General features: G+C 44.3%; 1 protein-coding gene across 4 annotated transcripts in view; it reads left to right on the forward strand.

The window, feature by feature from the left end:
• Positions 1 to 19,455, forward strand: part of DIAPH1 (diaphanous related formin 1) — a 94,847-nt gene that overhangs the window by 69,661 nt on the left and 5,731 nt on the right. For all 4 annotated transcript variants that reach the window (XM_032404500.1, XM_032404497.1, XM_032404498.1 and 1 more), the window contains 9 exons: positions 7,380 to 7,478; positions 11,814 to 11,908; positions 12,201 to 12,302; positions 12,528 to 12,767; positions 12,902 to 13,031; positions 13,806 to 13,930; positions 14,571 to 14,735; positions 14,864 to 14,999; positions 17,094 to 17,180. In XM_032404500.1, coding sequence (XP_032260391.1) covers positions 7,380 to 7,478; positions 11,814 to 11,908; positions 12,201 to 12,302; positions 12,528 to 12,767; positions 12,902 to 13,031; positions 13,806 to 13,930; positions 14,571 to 14,735; positions 14,864 to 14,999; positions 17,094 to 17,180 — 1,179 coding nt within the window. The remainder of the gene's footprint in view (positions 1 to 7,379; positions 7,479 to 11,813; positions 11,909 to 12,200; positions 12,303 to 12,527; positions 12,768 to 12,901; positions 13,032 to 13,805; positions 13,931 to 14,570; positions 14,736 to 14,863; positions 15,000 to 17,093; positions 17,181 to 19,455) is intronic.

Consider the following 19,455-nt stretch of genomic DNA (forward strand, 5'->3'; position numbering starts at 1 on the left):
AGAACACATGCGCACAGCAGGGGTAGGGGCAGAGGGAGAGGGGAAAGCAGACTCCCTGGATGATGGGCTTGATCCCAGGACCCTGAGGTCATGATTTGAGCCAAACACAGCTGCTTAACTGACTGTGGCCCCAGGCGCTCCTTTTTTGGCACTCTTTTGCTTTCAAGTTCAGTGCCAGTGAATATCACATTTAGCCCTCCATTTTATGTGTTGTATGTATGTGATACTTGTTTTCATTATTTTTACTATTTTTCTCTCTGCATTTATTCACCCTGTTCCAAGAGTGTAGGCTTTCTAAAGGGCTTTCAACTGTGAACCTGTTGTTCACCTTTACTCAGGATGTAGCCTTTTGGGTTCCCAGCTACTGAGGAGAGAGTTATATGAGACTCCCACATTAGGTAGAAACTGAACCTTGACCCCAGTCCACCCTTGCTACACAAAACCGTCAAATACGTATTGGAACAGTATGCCAGTGTTGTGGTTCTTTCTGGAGCAGTTCATCACCATCTTATCACTTCTTCCATGTTTTCAAGGTGGTTTTTTAAACACTATACCAGCATTTTTAGATGTTTTTCATAGGAGACTTGGCATCATTATTGGAAATGGAAGTTCTCATTTCTTTTCATATTTTACATGGTTATTTTCACCACATTGAAAAATGAAAATGTTATGTAATGAAACCAGTCTTTATACCATCTTGATTTTATGTTATTCTTAGAAAAGTTTTTGTTCAAAATTATACTGTTTTTCTATTTTTAACATTCAGTGTTTAATATGTCTGGAATTTATTTTTGTGAGCGGCATAAAGTTAGTGGGGAGCCAGTTGCTCCAGCACTGTTGGTTAGACCAGAAGTCAGCAGACTATGCTCAACCCATTTTTGTTAATAAAGTTTTATTTGAACACAGCTATGCCCATTTGATGACATTATCTGTGTCTTCTTTCATATTACACTAGCAGAGTTGAGTAATTGAAAGAAACTGTATGGTGCACAGAGCCTCAAGTATTTACTTTCCGGTCACTTAAGAAAAAAGTGTATCAACTTCTGGATCAGACCATCCTTTTTTCATTGAATTTCTACTTTGGCATATGCTAGATGTTTCATGTCTATTTCTAGTTGTTTATTCACCTCAAATGTTCTTTGACTGTCACTCTGTTACAATTATTGTAGCTTTATACTACTGTACTTTATTGGCCTTAATGATATAATTTGTTCAGATAGACAGGTTTATTGAGGTACAAGATGCATATAGTAAAATTTACCCTTTGTATGTGTACAATTCTGTGGATTTTGACAAATGTATACAGCCATGTAACGACCACACTCAAGATAGAGAATATTTTCATCACTCCAAAAAGTTCACTCCTTCCCATTTGTCTATCCCCTTTCCTCACTGCGAGGCCCTGGCAGCCACTGCTCTGATGTCTGTCTGCAGTTTTATCTTTTCCAGAATAGTCCTAATAAATGGAATCAAACATTAAGTATCCTTTTAAGCCTAGATTCTTTCACCTAGCATAATGTATGTGAGATTTTTCCATGTTGTTGCATACAGAGATATTCCTCTTTATTGCTGAGTAGTATTCCATTATATCCATTTACTGGTTGATGGACATTTGGGTTGAATCCAGTTTGGGGCGGTTAAGAGTAAAGCCAGTAGAAACATTTACATGCAAGATTTTGTCTGGATATATGTTTTCATTTTTCTTCAGCAAATACCTAGGAATGGGATCGATGGGTCCTATGTTACTAATGTATGTTTAACTGTATAAGAAACTGTCAAACTGTTCTCCAAAGGGAGAGCCATTTTTTTTTTTTTTTCATTTCCACCAGCAGATGCTTTGCATCCTTACCAGCACTTAGTTACGTCAGTTTTGTTTTTTTTTTTTAGTGACTCTAGTGGGTTAGGCATTGCAGGGGTTTTTTTGTTGTTGTTGTTGTTGTTTTAAATTTTATTTTTTTAAGTAATCTCTACATCCAGCATGGGGCTCAGACTGAGCCACCCCAAGATCAGGAGTCGCATGCTTTACCGACTTGAGCCTGCCAGGCACCCCCTTAGGCATTGTAGTTTTAATTTCTAATTAAATTAATTCCTAGTACATATTGCTAATAACGATGGTGAGCATCTTTTCCTGTGCTTACTTAAACCTGTATTAACTTTTTTGGTGAAGTATCTGTCCAAATCTTTTACCCATTAAAAAAAAATTGGGTTGTTTTCTTAGGATTGAATAATGAGAATTTTTTTAATATGTTGTGGATACTAGTCCTTTATCAAGATCTGTGTTTTGTAAGTATTTTTTCCCAAGACTTACTTTGTTCCTTAATGGTACCTTTGAAAGAACAGAAGTTTTTAATTTTGATGAAGTCTGCTTTATCAATTTTTTCTTTTATGTTTTGTATTATTTTCTGTTGCTTTGTAACAAATTCCCACAAACTTAAAACAAACTTAAATTTATTATCCTGCAGTTTCCATGGGTCTGGAATCCATGTTAGCTGGATCCTCTGCTGCGGGTCACACCAAACTGAAATCAAACTGAAATCAAGGTTCTGGCCGGACTTCCTTGCTTTCTGGAGCTCAGTGTCCTCTTCCAGGCTTATGTGCTATTTGGCTGAATCCAGTTCCTTGTAACTGTAGGACATAGATAACTGTTTTCTTGCTGGTCATCAGCTAAGGGCTGTTATCAGCTTCTATAGGCTGCTCATTATTTCCTGCCACATGGCCTTCTCCACAGCCTGGTAGTTTGCTTCTTCAAGGACAGCAAGGAGAAGGGTTATACAGGGTGTGTGCACTAAGAGGGGGGCCAAATTTAAGATTCTGCCTACCGCATGGTTTGTTTTTAAGAATCTTTGCCTACCCCCCTAGGGGCTCCTGGGTGGCTCAGTCGTTAAGTGTCTGCCTTCGGCTCAGGTCATGATCCCAGGGTCCTGGGATCGAGTCCCACATCAGGCTCCCTGCTTAGCAGGGAAGCCTGCTTCTCCCTCTCCCACTCCCGCTGCTTGTGTTCCCTCTCTCGCTGTCTCTCACTCTGTCAAATAAATAAATAAAATCTTTAAAAAAAAAAAAGAATCTTTGCCTACCCCAAAGTTGGGAAGATTATTCTGATTTCCTCTAGAAGTTAATAGTTTTAGGTTTTCCATCTCTGGTCTATTGTATGTATTTATATGTATGTATGTTTTGAGATGTAATTCACATAACATAAGATTAACCCTTAAAGGAAGAAATAAATTTTAATTTGTATTACAAAAATAATTCCTGGCTTAGAATCAGTATACATCACTCTGCTCTTACATCATATGGTCACCTCCCAGATGCAAGATGGGCTAGGAAATGTGGTCCCTACCTGCACCATCATTTCCCAGGACAAAAACTCCACATTGTAGAAAGGGAGCAGATACTATGGTCGACAGTTCTCTGGGCCACAGCCCAGACTCACCCAGGGATTTTTGTCCAGTTTTTCCAACACCATTTGTTGCAGAGATTGTCTTTTTTCCATTGGATATTCTTTCCTGCGTTGTCAAAGATGAGTTGACCATAGAGTTTTAGGTCCATTTCTGGGCTTTCTATTCTGTACCAGTGATCTGCGTGTCTCTTTTTGTCTCATGTGTCTCTTTTTGTCTCAATGATTACAGCTTTGCAGTATAGCTTGAAATCCGGAATCGTGATGCCTCTGGTTTTGTTTTTCTTTTTCAGGATTGCTTTGGCTATTTGGGGTCTTCTGTGGTTCCATACAAATTTTAGGATTGTTTTCCTAGCTCTGTGAAAAATGCTGCAGGTATTTTGGGGCGCCTGGGTGGCTCAGTCGTTAAGCGTCTGCCTTCAGGTCAGGTCATGATCCCAGGGTCCTGGGATCGAGCCCCACATCGGGCTCCCTGCTCAGCGGGAAGCCTGCTTCTCCCTCTCCCACTCCCTCTGCTTGTGTTCCCTCTCTCGCTGTGTCTGTCAAATAAATAAATAAATAAAAATCTTAAAAAAAAAACTGGTGGTGTTTTGATAAGGATTGCAGTAAACGTGTAGATTGCTTTGGGTAGTATAGACATTTTAACAATGTTTGTTTTTCAGATCCATGATCATGGGATGTTTTTCCATTTCTTTGTGTCCTCTTCAATTTCTTTCATAAGGTAGTTTTCGGAGTATAGATCTTTTACCTCTTTAGTTAGGTTTATTGCTAGGTATCCTAACTGTTTTTGGAGTAATTGCAAAAGGGATTGATTCCTTGATTTCTTTTTCTGCTGCTTCATTATTGGTGTATAGAAATGCAACAGATTTTTGCGTGTTGATTTTATATCCTGTGACTGAATTCATGAATTAGTTCTAGCAATTTTTTGGTGGAGTCTATTTTATCGATTTTCTTTAAAGCAGCTTTTTGAGTCATTGGATTTTCTCTATTTTCATTTTTATTGATTTCTGCTCTTAAATTCTTTATTTCCTTCCTTCTGCTTGCTTTGGATTTGTTTTGCTCTTCTTTTCCTAGTTCCTTGAGATAGAAAATTGGACTACTGACCTGATCTTTCTAATTTTCTAATGTAAACTTGGTGCTGTCAGTTTCACGGTCAGCACTGCTGTAGCTGCATCCCATATATTTTGATGTATTTTACTTTCATTTTCATTCAGTTCTGTGTATCTTAAAATTTTCTGAGACTTCCTCTTTGACTCACAAATTACTTAGAAGTGGTTCTTTGGCTTCCATATGTTTGGATATTTTCCTGTTCTCTTTTGGTTATTGATTTGTTGTTTGATTCCATTATGGTTAGAGAACATGCTCTGATTTCAGTCCTTTAAATCTATTGGTGTTTTTTTTTTAAGATTTTATTTATTTATTTATTAGTGCGTGCGCACAAGCCTGGAGAGGGAAAAGCAGGCTCCCTGCTAAGCAGGGAAGCCTGACACAGGGCTCAATCCCAGGACTCTGGGATCGTGATCTGAGCCAAAAGCAGACGACCCAGGTGCCCTGATGATACTGACGTTTTACCAGTTCAAGTAAGCATAGAAACTTTATTTTCATTTAGGTCCCTTTACCCTCCCCAGTTTTTAAATAACAATTGTATTTCCTCTACAGGGGGCTACTCCATTTTGGTAGAGCTGAGAAATCCATATTGTGGTGTCTGTCTCGATTGGAGGGGGGTTCTCAAATAGGGCAAGAATCAGGTAGAAGCTGGGTACGGCAGTGAAAGGACTCACTGGAGGCAGAACAGAGGCGAGAGAAGTTTATCAAACGTACTGCGAGGGAGCCCCTGGCAGGGGCACAGAGGAGAGGCTGGCTGCTGTGGGGCAGTGGGTGCGCACCGTTCTTAAAGAGGGAAGGTCCTCACCTTCCCTCGGCATACGGAATTTTCCCTTTTTTGGTAACTGTGTCTGGTTCTTAGTAGCCCATTGTTCCGTGGGTATTTTGAGGTGGGTCGCGTGATGGACCTGTCTGTATTCAGTCAGGGGGTCGCTGTAGGCCCTTGTCTCCACTCCATCGCTCCAGCCTGTGGTCTAAAAGCAGCCTCTCCACAGATGATTGTCTTTTCTCCATAGCCCTCCTGAGTTACTAGTTCTGGTAGTTCTTCATTAGTCTGGTGGTTGTTGTGAATTGCTATATGGAGTTAAATCTTCCACAAAAAGGGACCTACCTTTTCATCCCTGTCTTTCTTGTATCTGTACCTTATATTTATTTTATCTTACTGTGAAGCAAAAAAGTTGAGTCTATTTTTCCTGTTTCTCAACATCAGTAATGAATACGTATCATTGTATTTTGCCTGTATAAAATGAGAGCTTTACTTTTAACTTTTCTCCTTCCCCTTTTCTAAGTTTTTGTAATACAGTCTGGATGTTTTAATTCTCCATTTTTATCTGACCACCCATAATTTCCATTTTGTTATATGATCTGTCTTTAGTACCTCTTTGACTTTTCCTGACCTCCCCCTCACTCCGTGTAGCCATAATGACCTTTTTGCTTTTTCTTTGAGCTCACTGGGCATGCTCCTTTCTCAGGCCTTTGTATTTGTCATTCCCTCTGCCCGAAATGCATCCCCCTCTCCCTGTAGATACTCACTTGGCTTGTGCTCTCACTTTCTAAAAGGTCTTTTCTCAAAAGTCACATTCTAAGACTTTCCCTCATCCCCCTAAAGGTATAATCCATCGCCCATTAGGTCTCCCTGTTTCTTCCCTACTTCATTTTCTTTTCACAGAACTATGACTAGCTAATATAGTATTTTATGTATTAACTGATTGTCGTTTCTCTTGATTAGAATATGAGTTCCATGGAGGCAGGAATCTTTCTCTGTTTTGTTCACTGTTTTGTTTTGTTTTTTTAAAGATACTATTTATTTATTTGAAAGAGAACACAAGAGCGGGAGGGCAGGGAGGGGGACAGGCGGACTCTGCCTTGAGCTTGGAGCCTGACTCAGGGCTTGATCCCAGGGTCCTGAGATCATGACCTGAGCCAAAACCAAGAGTCGGACACTCAAGTGACTGAGCCACCCAGGTGCCCCTCTGTTTCGTTCACTGTTGTATTCACAGTGCCCAGAATAACCTGGCACATAAAGATAATAATAGGTATGCAGTAAGTGTTTATATAAGTAACTAATCTTCATGTATTTAGCATTTTCCTGCGAGTTGGGACTGACAGGCCAAAGGATGAGTGTTTTTAATAGTTCTTGGCACTTTTTGCCATGTAACTTTCTTTTTTGTTTGCTTTATTTCTTATTTATTTGTACCAGATAATACTTTTTATGTGGTTTAAAATTCAAACAAACAGTATGGGCACCTGGGTGGCTCAGTCCCATGTCAGGCTCAGGGGGGGGTCTGCTTGAAGATTCTCTCCCTCTGCCCCTCACCCCGCTTGCACATGCACACACACACACACACTCTCTTACTCTCTCTCTAAAATAAATATTTAAAAAAAAAATTTTATAGAGAACTGTTCAAGATGGAGCTTGAAAGAAAATAGGATTTTTAATAGGCACAAAAGGATAAGATGGTGGAAGGCTCTAGTAACAGGTTGGCAAACTACATCCCTCAGGCTGACCACCCATTCACTTACGTATTGTCTTTGACTGCTCTTACGCTACAGTGGTAGAGTTGAGCAGTTGAGACCGATCATATAGTCTGTAAAACCTGAAATATTTCTCTCTGGTCCTTCAGAGAAGGATCTGCAAGCAAATGATAGGATGTAGTTGGGAAAGCATTATTGATAACAGTTAAAGAAATGAGAATGAGATGTTGACTATAGTTGAGGGTGGGGGTCAGTAATAGAAGGGTGGCTGGTTAAAGAGAAGGAATACAAGAGGGAAACCATTGTTAATAGGAAGTGAGGAGGCATTCCAGGCTGGTATAGTAGTTCAGTAAGGCCTGAATGTGGCTTGTCCATAATCATGCTTTTCTCATCTTTCCCTTACTAGCTAAGAAGGATCAGGAAGGTGGAGAAGAAAAGAAATCTGTGCAAAAGAAAAAAGTAAAAGAGTTAAAGGTGTTGGATTCAAAGACGGCCCAGAATCTCTGTGAGTAACTCTGTGATCCCAACTATTTGTCTTTTAAAAGCTTAATTTTGGTAGATCCAGGGTCTCTTGATTTGTTGAGTTCCTAATGTATGCCAGGCATTGGATAGTGAACTTCCAGTATCTTGTTTAATTCCTCAGTAGCACTGCAAGATTATTTCCTTACCATAAAACTAGATACTAACAGCAGTTAAGAGTTTTAGGAATTTGCCCAGTCCTGTAGGTGGTGAGAGACAGGTATGGGATTGGAACCTTGGATTTTTTTTTATTTCAAAACCCTTACTGTTTCCATTGCATCCGCAGAATATTCTAGCCACTGTGCATTTCCTTCTTTCTAACTTTCTCTTAAGTACTTCTTTTAAATGCAGGCACTGGCTTGACTTCACTTAAATCTAAAACACTTTTGTGGCTTAGAATAAATAATATAAATCCTGCACTTCTCAAACTAGGATCAGAAACTCCTCTGCAAAGTTGGTATAGGTGGTACTTATTTGATGATCAGGGTGAATGTTCATTTTTTGTTTGTTTGTTTGGCTGTTGATCTCCTTTATGCTGAGTAATAGAGATTTAAATATTTGCTCAACAAATATTTGAGGTTCTGCCATGTTGCAGTCTCTGTTGGGCCCATATGAGACATGTGTTCCAGAGTACATATTCCATAAAACCCACTCACAGTCTTGCAATGTGGCTCTTGTCCCCATTTCTCCAAATGAGAAGATTAAAGTTTAGATGTTGTGACTCGGCCGAGGTCACACAAGGAAACAATTACACATACCCATAAGTAAAATCAGGGATATCATGAGAACAGTAAGCCCTTACATTATTCTTTGCTGTATAGTCCTAGATCATTGACAACAAATACTACTAAATGTTGTCTGTGGGTAAGTCTTTTTATGGAGACCAAAAGTAATGTGAGATGGTTCCTTTTCTCAAGATTATCTCTGGGAACAGAAAACATGAGTAACTCCTATTTTAGAAAGTGATAGAAGACTGTGGGTAGTACGTGATTCTTTCCAGTTGGGTGATAACAATACAGAAAACAGAACTCACAAAGAGAATGAGATTTGTTTAGGGGAGGATGGCCTAGGAGATGTAATTTAGTGATTCAGAAATTAAGTGCCCTTTATGTGCTAGGGACACTAAGCTGAGTAAGACACAGTCCCTGTCCTCATGAAGCATGTGTCTGGTGCAAACAGACAAGTAAATAATGGGAACCACACAGACGAAGTGCTATGATAGAGATGAGCTAGGATGCGGATGAGAGCCCCAGGAAAGGGGCATCTAAATCAAGTGCGGGCAGTACTGGAGGGAGCATGTCACTCAAAAGGAGGTACTGCTTACATGGATTTGAAAGAACGATGAGTCTGGAGTGAAGTGAAGGCTGAGGGCTGGCTTGTTTCAGGCAGCGGGATCAGCATGTATGAAGGCGCAGATGCACGGAGTATGACACAGTGTGGTCGGAAAACTGTAAAGGCCGTATGTGGGAGAGGAGTGGCGGGAGAAGCTTTCAAGAAATAGATAGAAGCTAGATTATCAAGAATACTGACAGGCTGGGGCGCCTGGGTGGCTCAGTTGGTTAAGCGTCTGCCTTCGGCTCAGGTCATGATCCCAGGGTTCTGGGATCGAGCCCCGCATCGGGCTCCCTGCTCAGCGGGAAGCCTGCTTCTCCCTCTCCCACTCCCCCTGCTTGTGTCCCCTCTCTCACAGTCTCTTTCGCTGTCAAATAAATAAATAAAATCTTTAAAAAAAAAAAAAAAAAAGAATTCTGACAGGCTTAGGCTAAGAAATATCTGTGATATCCTGAAGGCCTTGGAATTTATTAAAAGGATTTTAATCAGGAGAATGAGTGATAGTCCCTGTGTAATTTGGGGGAAGACTACTTGGGCAGTGACTGAGGCTGGATTGCTAGTGTCCGGGAAGACTCCAGGCAGAGAGATGAGTTATGTTCTCACTTTAAACTAGGTGAGAGATGATCAGGGCCTGAAACTAAAGTAGTGAGAATGAGTAGGAAGGCAGGCAGAAGATACTAAGGAGATAGAAATAATGGAACTTAGTGACTGGCTGAGGGAATGAAGGAGATGTTTTCTTTGGTTTACATCACTCTGTAGAGAGTGGTACCATTTACTGAAATAGGAAAATCCAGCCAGGAGCAAAATGTCTTTCTGGGGAGGAGTGGTGGGTACTGGACATGAATGAGAGGTGGCAGGGCGGTGGGTAGAAATGATGACTTGTAGGATAGAATTAAGGTACCTGTGGGACTCCTCCAGAAGGATGGGTGTGTTAGGCCTTTGGGTGTAGGAATCAGGAAGAAGGTTTGGCTGGAGGTAGGAATTTAGGAGACAGAATATGAGTCATAGCTGAAGCCATGAGTTTGCTTTGAAGGCCACTAATATTTAAGGGGCAAGTAGAAGGGGAAGAGGGGCGGGGAACTCAAAGGCTGGAAAGAAGCAACAAGAAAAATGGTATGACATAGTTCTAAGAAGTGGGGGTAGTCAGCAGTGTCAGATGAAGATGGGAATCCGGTAAAATAAGGACAGGACAGGTGTCCTTTGGATCTGGCGTGAGGAAAGTCATTGGCCTTAAGCAAGAAGAACTTCAGTATAGCGTAGAGGTTAAGAACAGAGCCTCTGGAATCCTGTAGTATTTAATTCCTGCTTCCAGCCCTGACTGGCAGTATGACGTTGGGTTTGAGTAGCTTAATTTGAAGTATTAGTTTCCTTTTCTGTCAAATGGGGTTAGTAATACAGACATACAAGGATATTATGAATAGGGTTAAATGAGATTAGGTATGTAGATTATGTTTAAGTACTATGTGTGATACTCAGTAAATAATTGTGGTCTTTTCATTGACTCTGGAGACAGGAGAATAGATGAGAGCTGTGGAAGTGAAAGAGAAGAGACTATTGTATTTTTTGAGGGAAAGAAGTTGGCAATTAGGAATATCAGGTCAGGGTTTTTAGTTTTTTGTTTTTAAGATAGTAGAAACTTGGTTATGTGTATATGCTGAAGGAAAAGGTCCTCAGGGCCACCTGTTCTACTGAAATCTAAGAAGAGGATGAGTACGTGGGTATAGTTGCTGATAAGCTTACACAAGTGTTGGCACGTGTTTTCTTCTGGATAATTCCAAATAGTCCTTACCCAAGCCTTTTCTGGCTTGGCTCCAGCTGAGAGCCCCCAGTGCATAAGAGAATGCTGGGGGTTTTTTTCCAGTGAAGAGGAAGACGATTTTTTTTTTTTAATCGGAAGTGGTGGGACAGTTGGGAGACTGGGGATACTTTTTTTTTTTTTAAGGTTTTATTTATTTATTTGACAGAGAGAGAGAGACAGTGAGAGAGGAAACACAAGCAGGGGGAGTGGGAGAGGGAGAAGCAGGCTTCCCGCGGAGCAGGGAGCCCGATGCGGGGCTCGATCCCAGGACCCTGGGATCATGACCTGAGCCAAAGGCAGACGCTTAACGACTGAGCCACCCAGGCGCCCTGAGAATGGGGATACTTTGGAGGAGCTTCTGAGAGAGCCTAGCGTAGAGCAGGGACGCACAAAGGACTGCTCGGCAGCGCTGGGTGCATCAGTGTTGTTGGCGCCGTTCCAGATGAACTGTGATCTGCAGAGTCTTTGCTAGCAGTGTTCATCAGCCCAGGTGCAAGGAGAGAGATGACACAGCTGGATTGACCAGGAATGGGAAGGAGAAGGAAACAAGAATAGGAACAGTAGTAATAGAGATGGCAGTAATAGTAGAGATCGGGCGAAGCTATAGACTGTGGGGTCTAGGTGAAGGAGAGAAGGCAAAGTAGAACTCGTACATTCGAAGAAAATGGAGTGGTCAGTGCTCACTGATGAGGTTGAAGGGTCACTGCAGAGGCTAGTTAGAGAGCTGGAAGACAGGAAGTGTTTGTTGGTGAACAGGATATGGCAATTTAAGCATCAGAGCATTTGAAGGCAGTGGCAGCTTTGAGGATGGAGTCATGGGAGTGGGAAACTAAAAATAGAGTGGGGTGAGTATCTTGGATGTATACATAGAGAGAGAAGATCAAAATCTTCCTGTGTGAGCAAAGGCCAGGAGCCACAGTGTTTGTAGAATGTGGTGCTTGGAACAGGGTAGCTGGCATGTGACATAAATGGGGGGGGGTTCATGAGAGAGAAAGCTGGGAGGTGGGAACCTTAGACGTTGGACTCAGGAACTTAGATTTTAACTACCCAGGCAGTGGAGAGCTGGTGGAGGTTTCTGATAGTGACTTTAAAAGAAAACTCTTAGGCAAATAGTCCAGCAGAGGTTTATAGATAGGCTGGAAGGGAGAGGAGACTGAGAAGAATGTGTCTTGATATCTTATTTTCTGGCAGCCATCTTTCTGGGTTCCTTCCGCATGGCCTATCAAGAGATTAAGAATGTCATCCTGGAGGTGAATGAGAGTGTTCTGACTGAGTCTATGATCCAGGTAAGGAGCAAGATTGTTCTGCGGGAGCTGGCTCTTCGCGCCACGGTACACTGGCCTCATCTGTTGGAGGGTGAGGTCCTCTAGATTGGTGCTTTACAGAATGCTGGCTTTGGGTCAGCATCCATCTCTCCCGTGGTTAGATTATTTCTGGTATATTTTTCAAAAGTCCTGCCATCTCACTAGGTGCCCCAACCCCCAGCCCCTGTTTCCTTCTTGGTGGTCCTGGGCAGAGTGGGGGACTGACAGGAGGCTCAGGCTCTCAGCTCATGAGACCGTCCCTTCTCTCTTTCAGAACCTCATCAAGCAGATGCCAGAGCCAGAGCAGTTAAAAATGCTCTCTGAACTGAAGGATGAATATGATGATCTGGCCGAGTCGGAGCAGTTTGGCGTGGTGGTGAGTGAGGCCTGTGGCAAGCAGCTCTTCTTGGACCCCTTGCTGCCCTCCTCCCCTGAAGCAGCTGGGGCGCTTGCTCCTCGCCTCTCATCTAGTCTGAACCTCTCTTCCTTTCTCTTCCATACTCTGGAACTCACGGCCTCCCATGCGAGGCTCAAGCCTGTATGTTTTTTCTGACCTGCTCTACCTGTTGGCCGTCCTGGAACTGCTTGTCTTCCCCACCAGATGGGCACTGTGCCCCGCCTGCGGCCTCGCCTCAACGCCATCCTCTTCAAGCTACAGTTCAGTGAGCAAGTGGAGAACATTAAGCCAGAGATCGTTTCTGTGACTGCCGCGTGTGAGGAGTTACGAAAGAGTGAGAGCTTCTCTAGCCTCCTGGAGCTTACCTTGCTTGTCGGAAACTATATGAATGCTGGCTCCAGGAATGCTGGTGCTTTCGGCTTCAACATCAGCTTCCTCTGTAAGGTGAGCCAGCTGGTTAGAGCAGAACGACAAAAGGGAAGGCCGCTGGCCTCTGTGGGCACCGTGTGGCAAACTGCTGTTGGCCTTAGGGCATCTTGGGCGTGTCAGGACTAACACGTTTCTCCTCTTCCCCCAAGCTTCGAGATACCAAGTCCACAGATCAGAAGATGACGTTGTTGCACTTCTTGGCTGAGTTGTGTGAGAATGACTATCCTGATGTCCTGAAGTTTCCAGATGAGCTTGCCCATGTGGAGAAAGCCAGCCGAGGTGGGGCAGGTTGAGGTGAAACTAGAAGGCTGTTCCAGGCCCCCAAAATCTCTGCATTGGGACGGAAATAAGACACGGTCTAGGTCTTAGTTTTCAGTTATGCCTATTTTAGGTGGGAACGGGGAAGGGTGTAGGCATGATGTCTAGGCCACGGTCTAGGTCTTAGTTTTCAGTTATGCCTATTTTAGGTGGGAACGGGGAAGGGTGTAGGCATGATGTCTAGGGATTATCAGGCAGAAGGGAGGACTTCGTGTACAGAAGTGAGAAGCATTCTTTCCTTCCTAGGGAGACACCAAACACTAAAAAACAACTGGAAGAAAAGCAGGTGTTTTTAGTCTAGGTTAGCGGTTCTTTTTATTCAGAAAGCATGGACGAGATTGACAAAAATCAGGCCTCACCATCCTGGAACGAGGCACAGAAAAAGCTGCATTCAGTAGAAACGGGAACAGATTTCTGCCCTTCCTCTGTATTTCTATGTATAGCTCCTTCCTCCCAAACTCTGTTCTCTAAAATAAATGAGACCAAGATCCCAGGGGATTTCACAGGTTCTTGTTAAATGAAGCCTCTCTTCTTCTTGTGGAGGCTGGAGCTTCAGGCATCACATAACTTACAGTCTAAATGGAAAGATGAAAAGTGCAATGTGTGGAACATCTGGAGGAGAGGACGTGAGAGTACAGCTTGCCGTGCGCCCTGACGCTAGGCCCCGACGAGTGGAAGCTGAGGGTCTGGGGACTGGGAATAAACTCTTGCTTTCTCTTTTTGTGTCTCCTTTAGTTTCTGCTGAAAGCTTGCAAAAGAACCTAGATCAGATGAAGAAACAGATTTCTGATGTGGAACGTGATGTTCAGAATTTCCCAGCTGCCACAGATGAGAGAGACAAGTTTGTTGAAAAAATGACTATATCCTTTCTTATGAGGAGGGAGTTCCTAGGATGCTTCCTAGGAAGGGAAGGAAAACGTCCCAGGGGGAGGACAGCAGGAGAGATCTGGTGATAGATAATTTTTCCTTCTTTAAAAAAACTCTTAAAAAAAATTCTTTTCATTAAATACATAGTTCTTGAAAGCATTCTCATTGTTGTGGTAAGCACACCACTGAAATTCCTCCCTGATCCCTTGCCCTCTGCCCCGTCTCCACTACACACATGTGCACACACACACACACACACACACACACGCATTCTCTTCTCTCTCCACTTCCCAAAGGTAACCACTGCCACTGGACTTCTCATTTTCACCTCATGAGTTTATTTTAAACAAAAACTGTGTTGTGTTGCTTTTTGCACATCCTAGTTCTTAGCCCTGGCTCCACAGCAGGATATGCAGAACCACCCCTTTAATTGCCACCTCCTGTTCTGTAGGTGAACCGTGGTTTATGGTTTGCCATTCCCGTTTGGGATATTTCGATTGCTTCTCGCCTTTGCTCTTACAGACGTGTCGTGTTGAACATCGTCTTGCCTGCTGGCATGCATCTCTGCGTGTTCCTCGGGGCTAGCGCGGTGGGTCTGCTTCTTGGCCTTGGTCCTTGACTCCCGGGCTGCACAGCTTCGTGAGGGACGCACAGGAGCAGTATAACAGGCTGCGGATGATGCACTGTAACATGGAGACCCTCTATAAGGAGCTGGGAGAGTACTTCCTCTTTGACCCCAAGAAAGTGTCGGTGGAAGAATTCTTTATGGATCTGCACAACTTTAAGAATATGTTTGTGGTGAGCCAGGGGTACCTGCCGACTGAATCTTTTGTGGACATTTCTCACTTTCCACATTGCTTGGTGTGGGGTGGGCTTATGTGTAAGTGCATGCATGCCCACGTGTTTTGTTTTGTTTTCCTCCACAGCAAGCAGTCAAGGAGAACCAGAAGCGGCGGGAGACAGAGGAAAAGATGCGGCGAGCAAAACTAGCCAAGGAGAAGGCAGAGAAGGAGCGGCTCGAGAAGCAGCAGAAGAGAGAGCAGCTCATAGACATGAATGCAGGTAAGAAGCGGAGAAGGGCTGATGGGTTGAAACAGGCATATTTGCAGGGCTTCTCTGCCTAGAATCGCAAGGCCAGCGAAAACAGCTCATGTCTGAGCTCAGCTCCTGGCAAAAGATTGTTGGCAGCCTTTTACCTCCAAGAGCCTGACGCTGGACTTGAACCTCAGCTCCCCTGCATGCCCATTCCAGCGCTCCATGCTCGCCCCCCTCTCTCTCCTTTGCTAGTTCCTGCGTTATGTCTCATTTCCCAGTGGGTTTAGTATTGCTGTAACACGGACTCTTCTGCCTGGCCAAATGGTCTTCTGGCCCGTTTTTGTTCCGTCTACTACATCTTTCATTCTTTTCCCCAAAATGTTTTCCTGGCCTTGCTCCTGTCTTACACTGGTGGCTTGTCCTCCCTGTCTATGTTCACTAAGTAACGTGTGCTCAGTACCTCCGCACAGTTGTACACACTGTGTACACGCATAACTGCGCATACCTACAAGGTTATAAAGGGACTGAACTTCTGGAGCAGGGGGCATGGGAGCTGGCCACTCTCTCTTCTCTTTAGCAGAATTTGTTTCACTACCAGAAGTATGTCTTTGTTGAAACATATGGGCTCAATTACTGGCCTTCTGTTTCCTGTCTTTGCTGCCTTCCTGCTCCCCCACCCCGTCTGCTCCTTCTGTGGGTAGCAGGAATATAGCATACACTGTGCATGGCACTGAGTTGATGCCACCCTTCTTGACCCTGAGGCAGTACGAGCCATCTAAGTAAAGGGCGGGGGCACATGGGGTAACTGGGTGTTGGGCATTAAGGAGGGCACATGATGTGATGAGCATTGGGTGTTATATGCAACTGATGAATTATTGAACACTACATCTGAAACTAATGATGTACTATATGTGGGCTAATTGAATTTAAATTAAAAAAAAATAAAGGGGTTCTTAGGGCTGCCAAGTCTGGCAAGAATCAAAGTGCTTTGCTGAGCACAAGAGGCCAGAGCTGCTCTAGCACCTCTTGCTCCCAAGGACTTTTCTTTGGCAGCTCCTATTGTGGTAAGGCTAGTGACCTGAAGGAGCTGAACACATTTTTTTCTTTTTTGATACTTTTCTGGGAAGCAGTTCCACAGTTGTTTACTGTACTTATATAGAAGCCACAAATTTTGTTCTACTGCTAATGCTGTTGAAGCCCACACCCAGTATCCTTTACCTTCCCCCATTCTCCCCTGGTGGCCAGGGTTTGTCCCCAGGTACTGTCTAGGATGTATCAGGGGAAGGTGGAGTCCAGCAGACATGCAGGATGAGGGCTGCACCCTGTTTATCTGGTGGGGCAGCAAGCCCTGGTCCTGGTCCCCAAGGCAAGCAAATGAGGTCGAAATGTAGGTCAGCTGCACTGGTGATGTTCAGCCAGCAGGTGGCGCAGGGAGCGGTGAGCCCAGCCCTGAAGCTAGCAGCCTGAGGGCTCCTTGGGATTTCAGTTTCAGATTTCACCACCCAGAGCTGTTGCCATGGAAACAGAGCCAGGCTGGAACAGGGACCCTACATTAACTCTTTATATTCCAGCCAGGATGCTCCCCGTACATGCTGAGCTGGCTTCTGGAAGATGCAGCCACAAGGGGCAGTACTTGAGTAAAATTCAATCTTGATTGGGGCAGGTCTCTCCTTTTTCCTCAGCCCTGCTCTGAAACTGGAACCAGGCTCCCCCTGATGTGTTTATAGGAATTAGAGTGAAACACTTAAGGATAAAGACCAAGTGATATGGTTGCATATTAATTTCATAATCTCAATCTCTGTGCTTAAACTGGAATTGGAGTTGGGCAGTTCTGCAATTCTCTGTGCTAGTCCCGGGTGGGATGGGAAGGAAGGTACCGCAAGGAAATATCCCAAGGTTTGCATTGGTTAGCAGGCAGTGAAACCTTTTCTTTGAACCACTGTCAAACAGATGCAAGTAAACATGGGCTGTGAGGCTCGAGGTTGAGCCCTGTATCTGCTCTGAGTCCTCAGCCACTGTGGGCGAGGGTAAGCCAGGCAACAGTCATACAGTTGGTGTGTGACTCAACACTGTATGCTGCTCAGGCTGAAGAGCTTACATCTCCATCTTTGTTCGTGACAGAGGGCGATGAGACCGGTGTGATGGACAGTCTTCTGGAAGCCCTGCAGACAGGCGCAGCATTCCGACGGAAGAGAGGACCCCGTCAGGGTAAGTAAACAGCTAGAGCCCAGCCTGGGCGTGTGGAAGGGGTGAGGTCTCTCTGCTCCTGGTCCTGCTTGTCTTGAGCTGAAGAACAGGTAAAGATGCTCTGAAGGTTTAGGAACTTCCTCACAACAGTCCCTGCGTGAAGAGTGGGTTGTCCAGTCCTCTACCTCCCAAGTTAGAAAGCAGGGACTTGGAGAACTAGGTTTTAGGTGTGAAAACGGATCTATTCTATCTGATGATGACTGCATTTCTCCCCATTCTTGAAGCAGAAACCTGCAACAAGTGAACCATGGTGCAGGACACAGAGATTTGGGTGGGTGTTTGTGGGTATGAACAAAAACTGAGCTAAATATAAAAGTGTACATTAGCCCTTACTCTCAACTTCACAAGCAGAAAAGATATAGAGAGGAGATTAGGCATCATCATCCTCAGATGTAATAATATAGAGGAGCAATCCAATGGAAGAACCGTCTCTGTCCAAGAATTACCCTGCCCTTGGGTGCCGTTAGCCTGCACTGCTTTTGTCTTCCCCATTGACTCCCCCACAACCTCCTCTCCCAACCCTCTGAAGATTTCAGTGGATTAAGTTGAGTCAGAGCCTCCAAGAAGAATTATGGGATAGGAAGACAAATGCTCCAGGCATTAGTGTGGGGAAGGATCAGTGGATGAGCTTCCTTAGAAGGCAGCGCACAGTGGCCAAGAGACTAGTCCAGGAGAAGGTCCTGCAGCCAGCACTGTCTCTCGTGGGGGACTGACCCGCGCTGTTGTGTGTGCGGAGGGCCCTTTTGAAGTAGGAGCGATGGCTTCTTTCCTGGGTCGAAGGGTGGGAATAACAGAAAAGGCAGTCATGGAGGGTTTCTGCTTTTGAGAGAGTGAAAGCTATGTTCCCTGTTCCCTGGCTGGGCTGTTCTGTAGGTCTGTCTGATTAGAGCTTTCAGGTTACTGGCAGGAGGAGTTGTGTAGCTTGCTTTGGCCTCTCTAGGGCTTACAGTACCTGTCATAGCCTGGACAGGGGTTCTCCGGAGCAGGGGTGTAGAGCATGCTAGCCCACATAAACTTAGTGTCCCAAAGGTTGCTGTTTCTGCCCGTACTCTGAATTCCCAAAGGAAAATTCCCTTCTGAGGGCTCTTCCGTATGACTTTAGAACGTTCCCTAAATAGGAGAATCCCTAGTTACGAGTCTTCCCCATTTTCTGGCATCCTCTTGGCAGGCTTTGTAGTGGGAGGAGAGGTGGTTATGATGGGCTTTCCTGGCATAGTGTGTTAAACCATATAGATTGGTGTTTGGGTAGAGAGTGCAGCTAGTAGTATTTCTTTTTAGTTTTTAGAGGTTCTTAGGAGAATGTTTTTTAGCCCCGCCCCCCCACCATGTGGCCTTACATTAGGCATTTCTAGCCAAATGAAAGTATATTGCATCTCACTGTTCACTCTCTCAGCTAAATGCCAACCTGCATCCGACTGTTGGTGGGGAATTCCCTTTTTAAGCCTCTTCCTATGAAACTACTAGAATCCCAGATGCTTCCTGTACACAGGCAGCCAGACATCAATGGCTTCCCTCTGCGGGGGAGGCCCCATTCTCTACTTCTTCCCAAGGAGGAAACCAGGACTCAACAGGCAGAGGAAGCAGGGATTTTGTTGGAACATAACCTTTCAGCAGAGGATCTAAATTAGTCAAAGTGCTGTTCCCCAGTGCAAGAAGGAATAGGAGACTGATATTAGGAGATACTGAAGCAGAGAAGCACATACTTTTTAAATTGGTTGCATCCTGTAACCTAATCTTTCTGGACTGTAGGTTCACAGAACAGGGCTGAAAGTATCTGGGAGAATCTCTCCGGGGAGACCTTTCTGGTTACTCTGGTATGCTGCTTAGGTGGTGCATCCACATGCCGTGAAGTGATGTGGCCTCACGCTTTCAAACATAAAGACTCTATCACAGTCCGAAGAGCATCGGATTAGGTAGAGATCAAAAGACCCAAAGTCAAGTCTAACTCTGATGCTGTCTAGGGTACCTTAGACAAGTTTTGGGGACTCAGTTTTTTCATGAGTTAGACTAAAATGGTCTCTTGGGTCTTTTCCAGCTTTAATAACTCTGTTTTGTCCAGCGGCAATAGAATTAAGAGAAGACAAGAAAGGGGCTGGACTCAGAAGGCCCTATTCTCAAACTGTAAAGGCTGCGGGTTTCCCTCAGTGGCTGCAGGACTTAGCTGGTTCACCCCTTGCTTGACCGCCTCTGACTGACTGTTCCTCGTGGCCAATTGCCTTGAGCCAACAAACTGAAG

The sequence above is a fragment of the Phoca vitulina genome, unplaced genomic scaffold, assembly GCF_004348235.1.
Source record: "Phoca vitulina isolate PV1807 unplaced genomic scaffold, GSC_HSeal_1.0 scaffold6, whole genome shotgun sequence".
In the NCBI taxonomy this organism is placed as follows: Eukaryota; Metazoa; Chordata; class Mammalia; order Carnivora; family Phocidae; genus Phoca; species Phoca vitulina.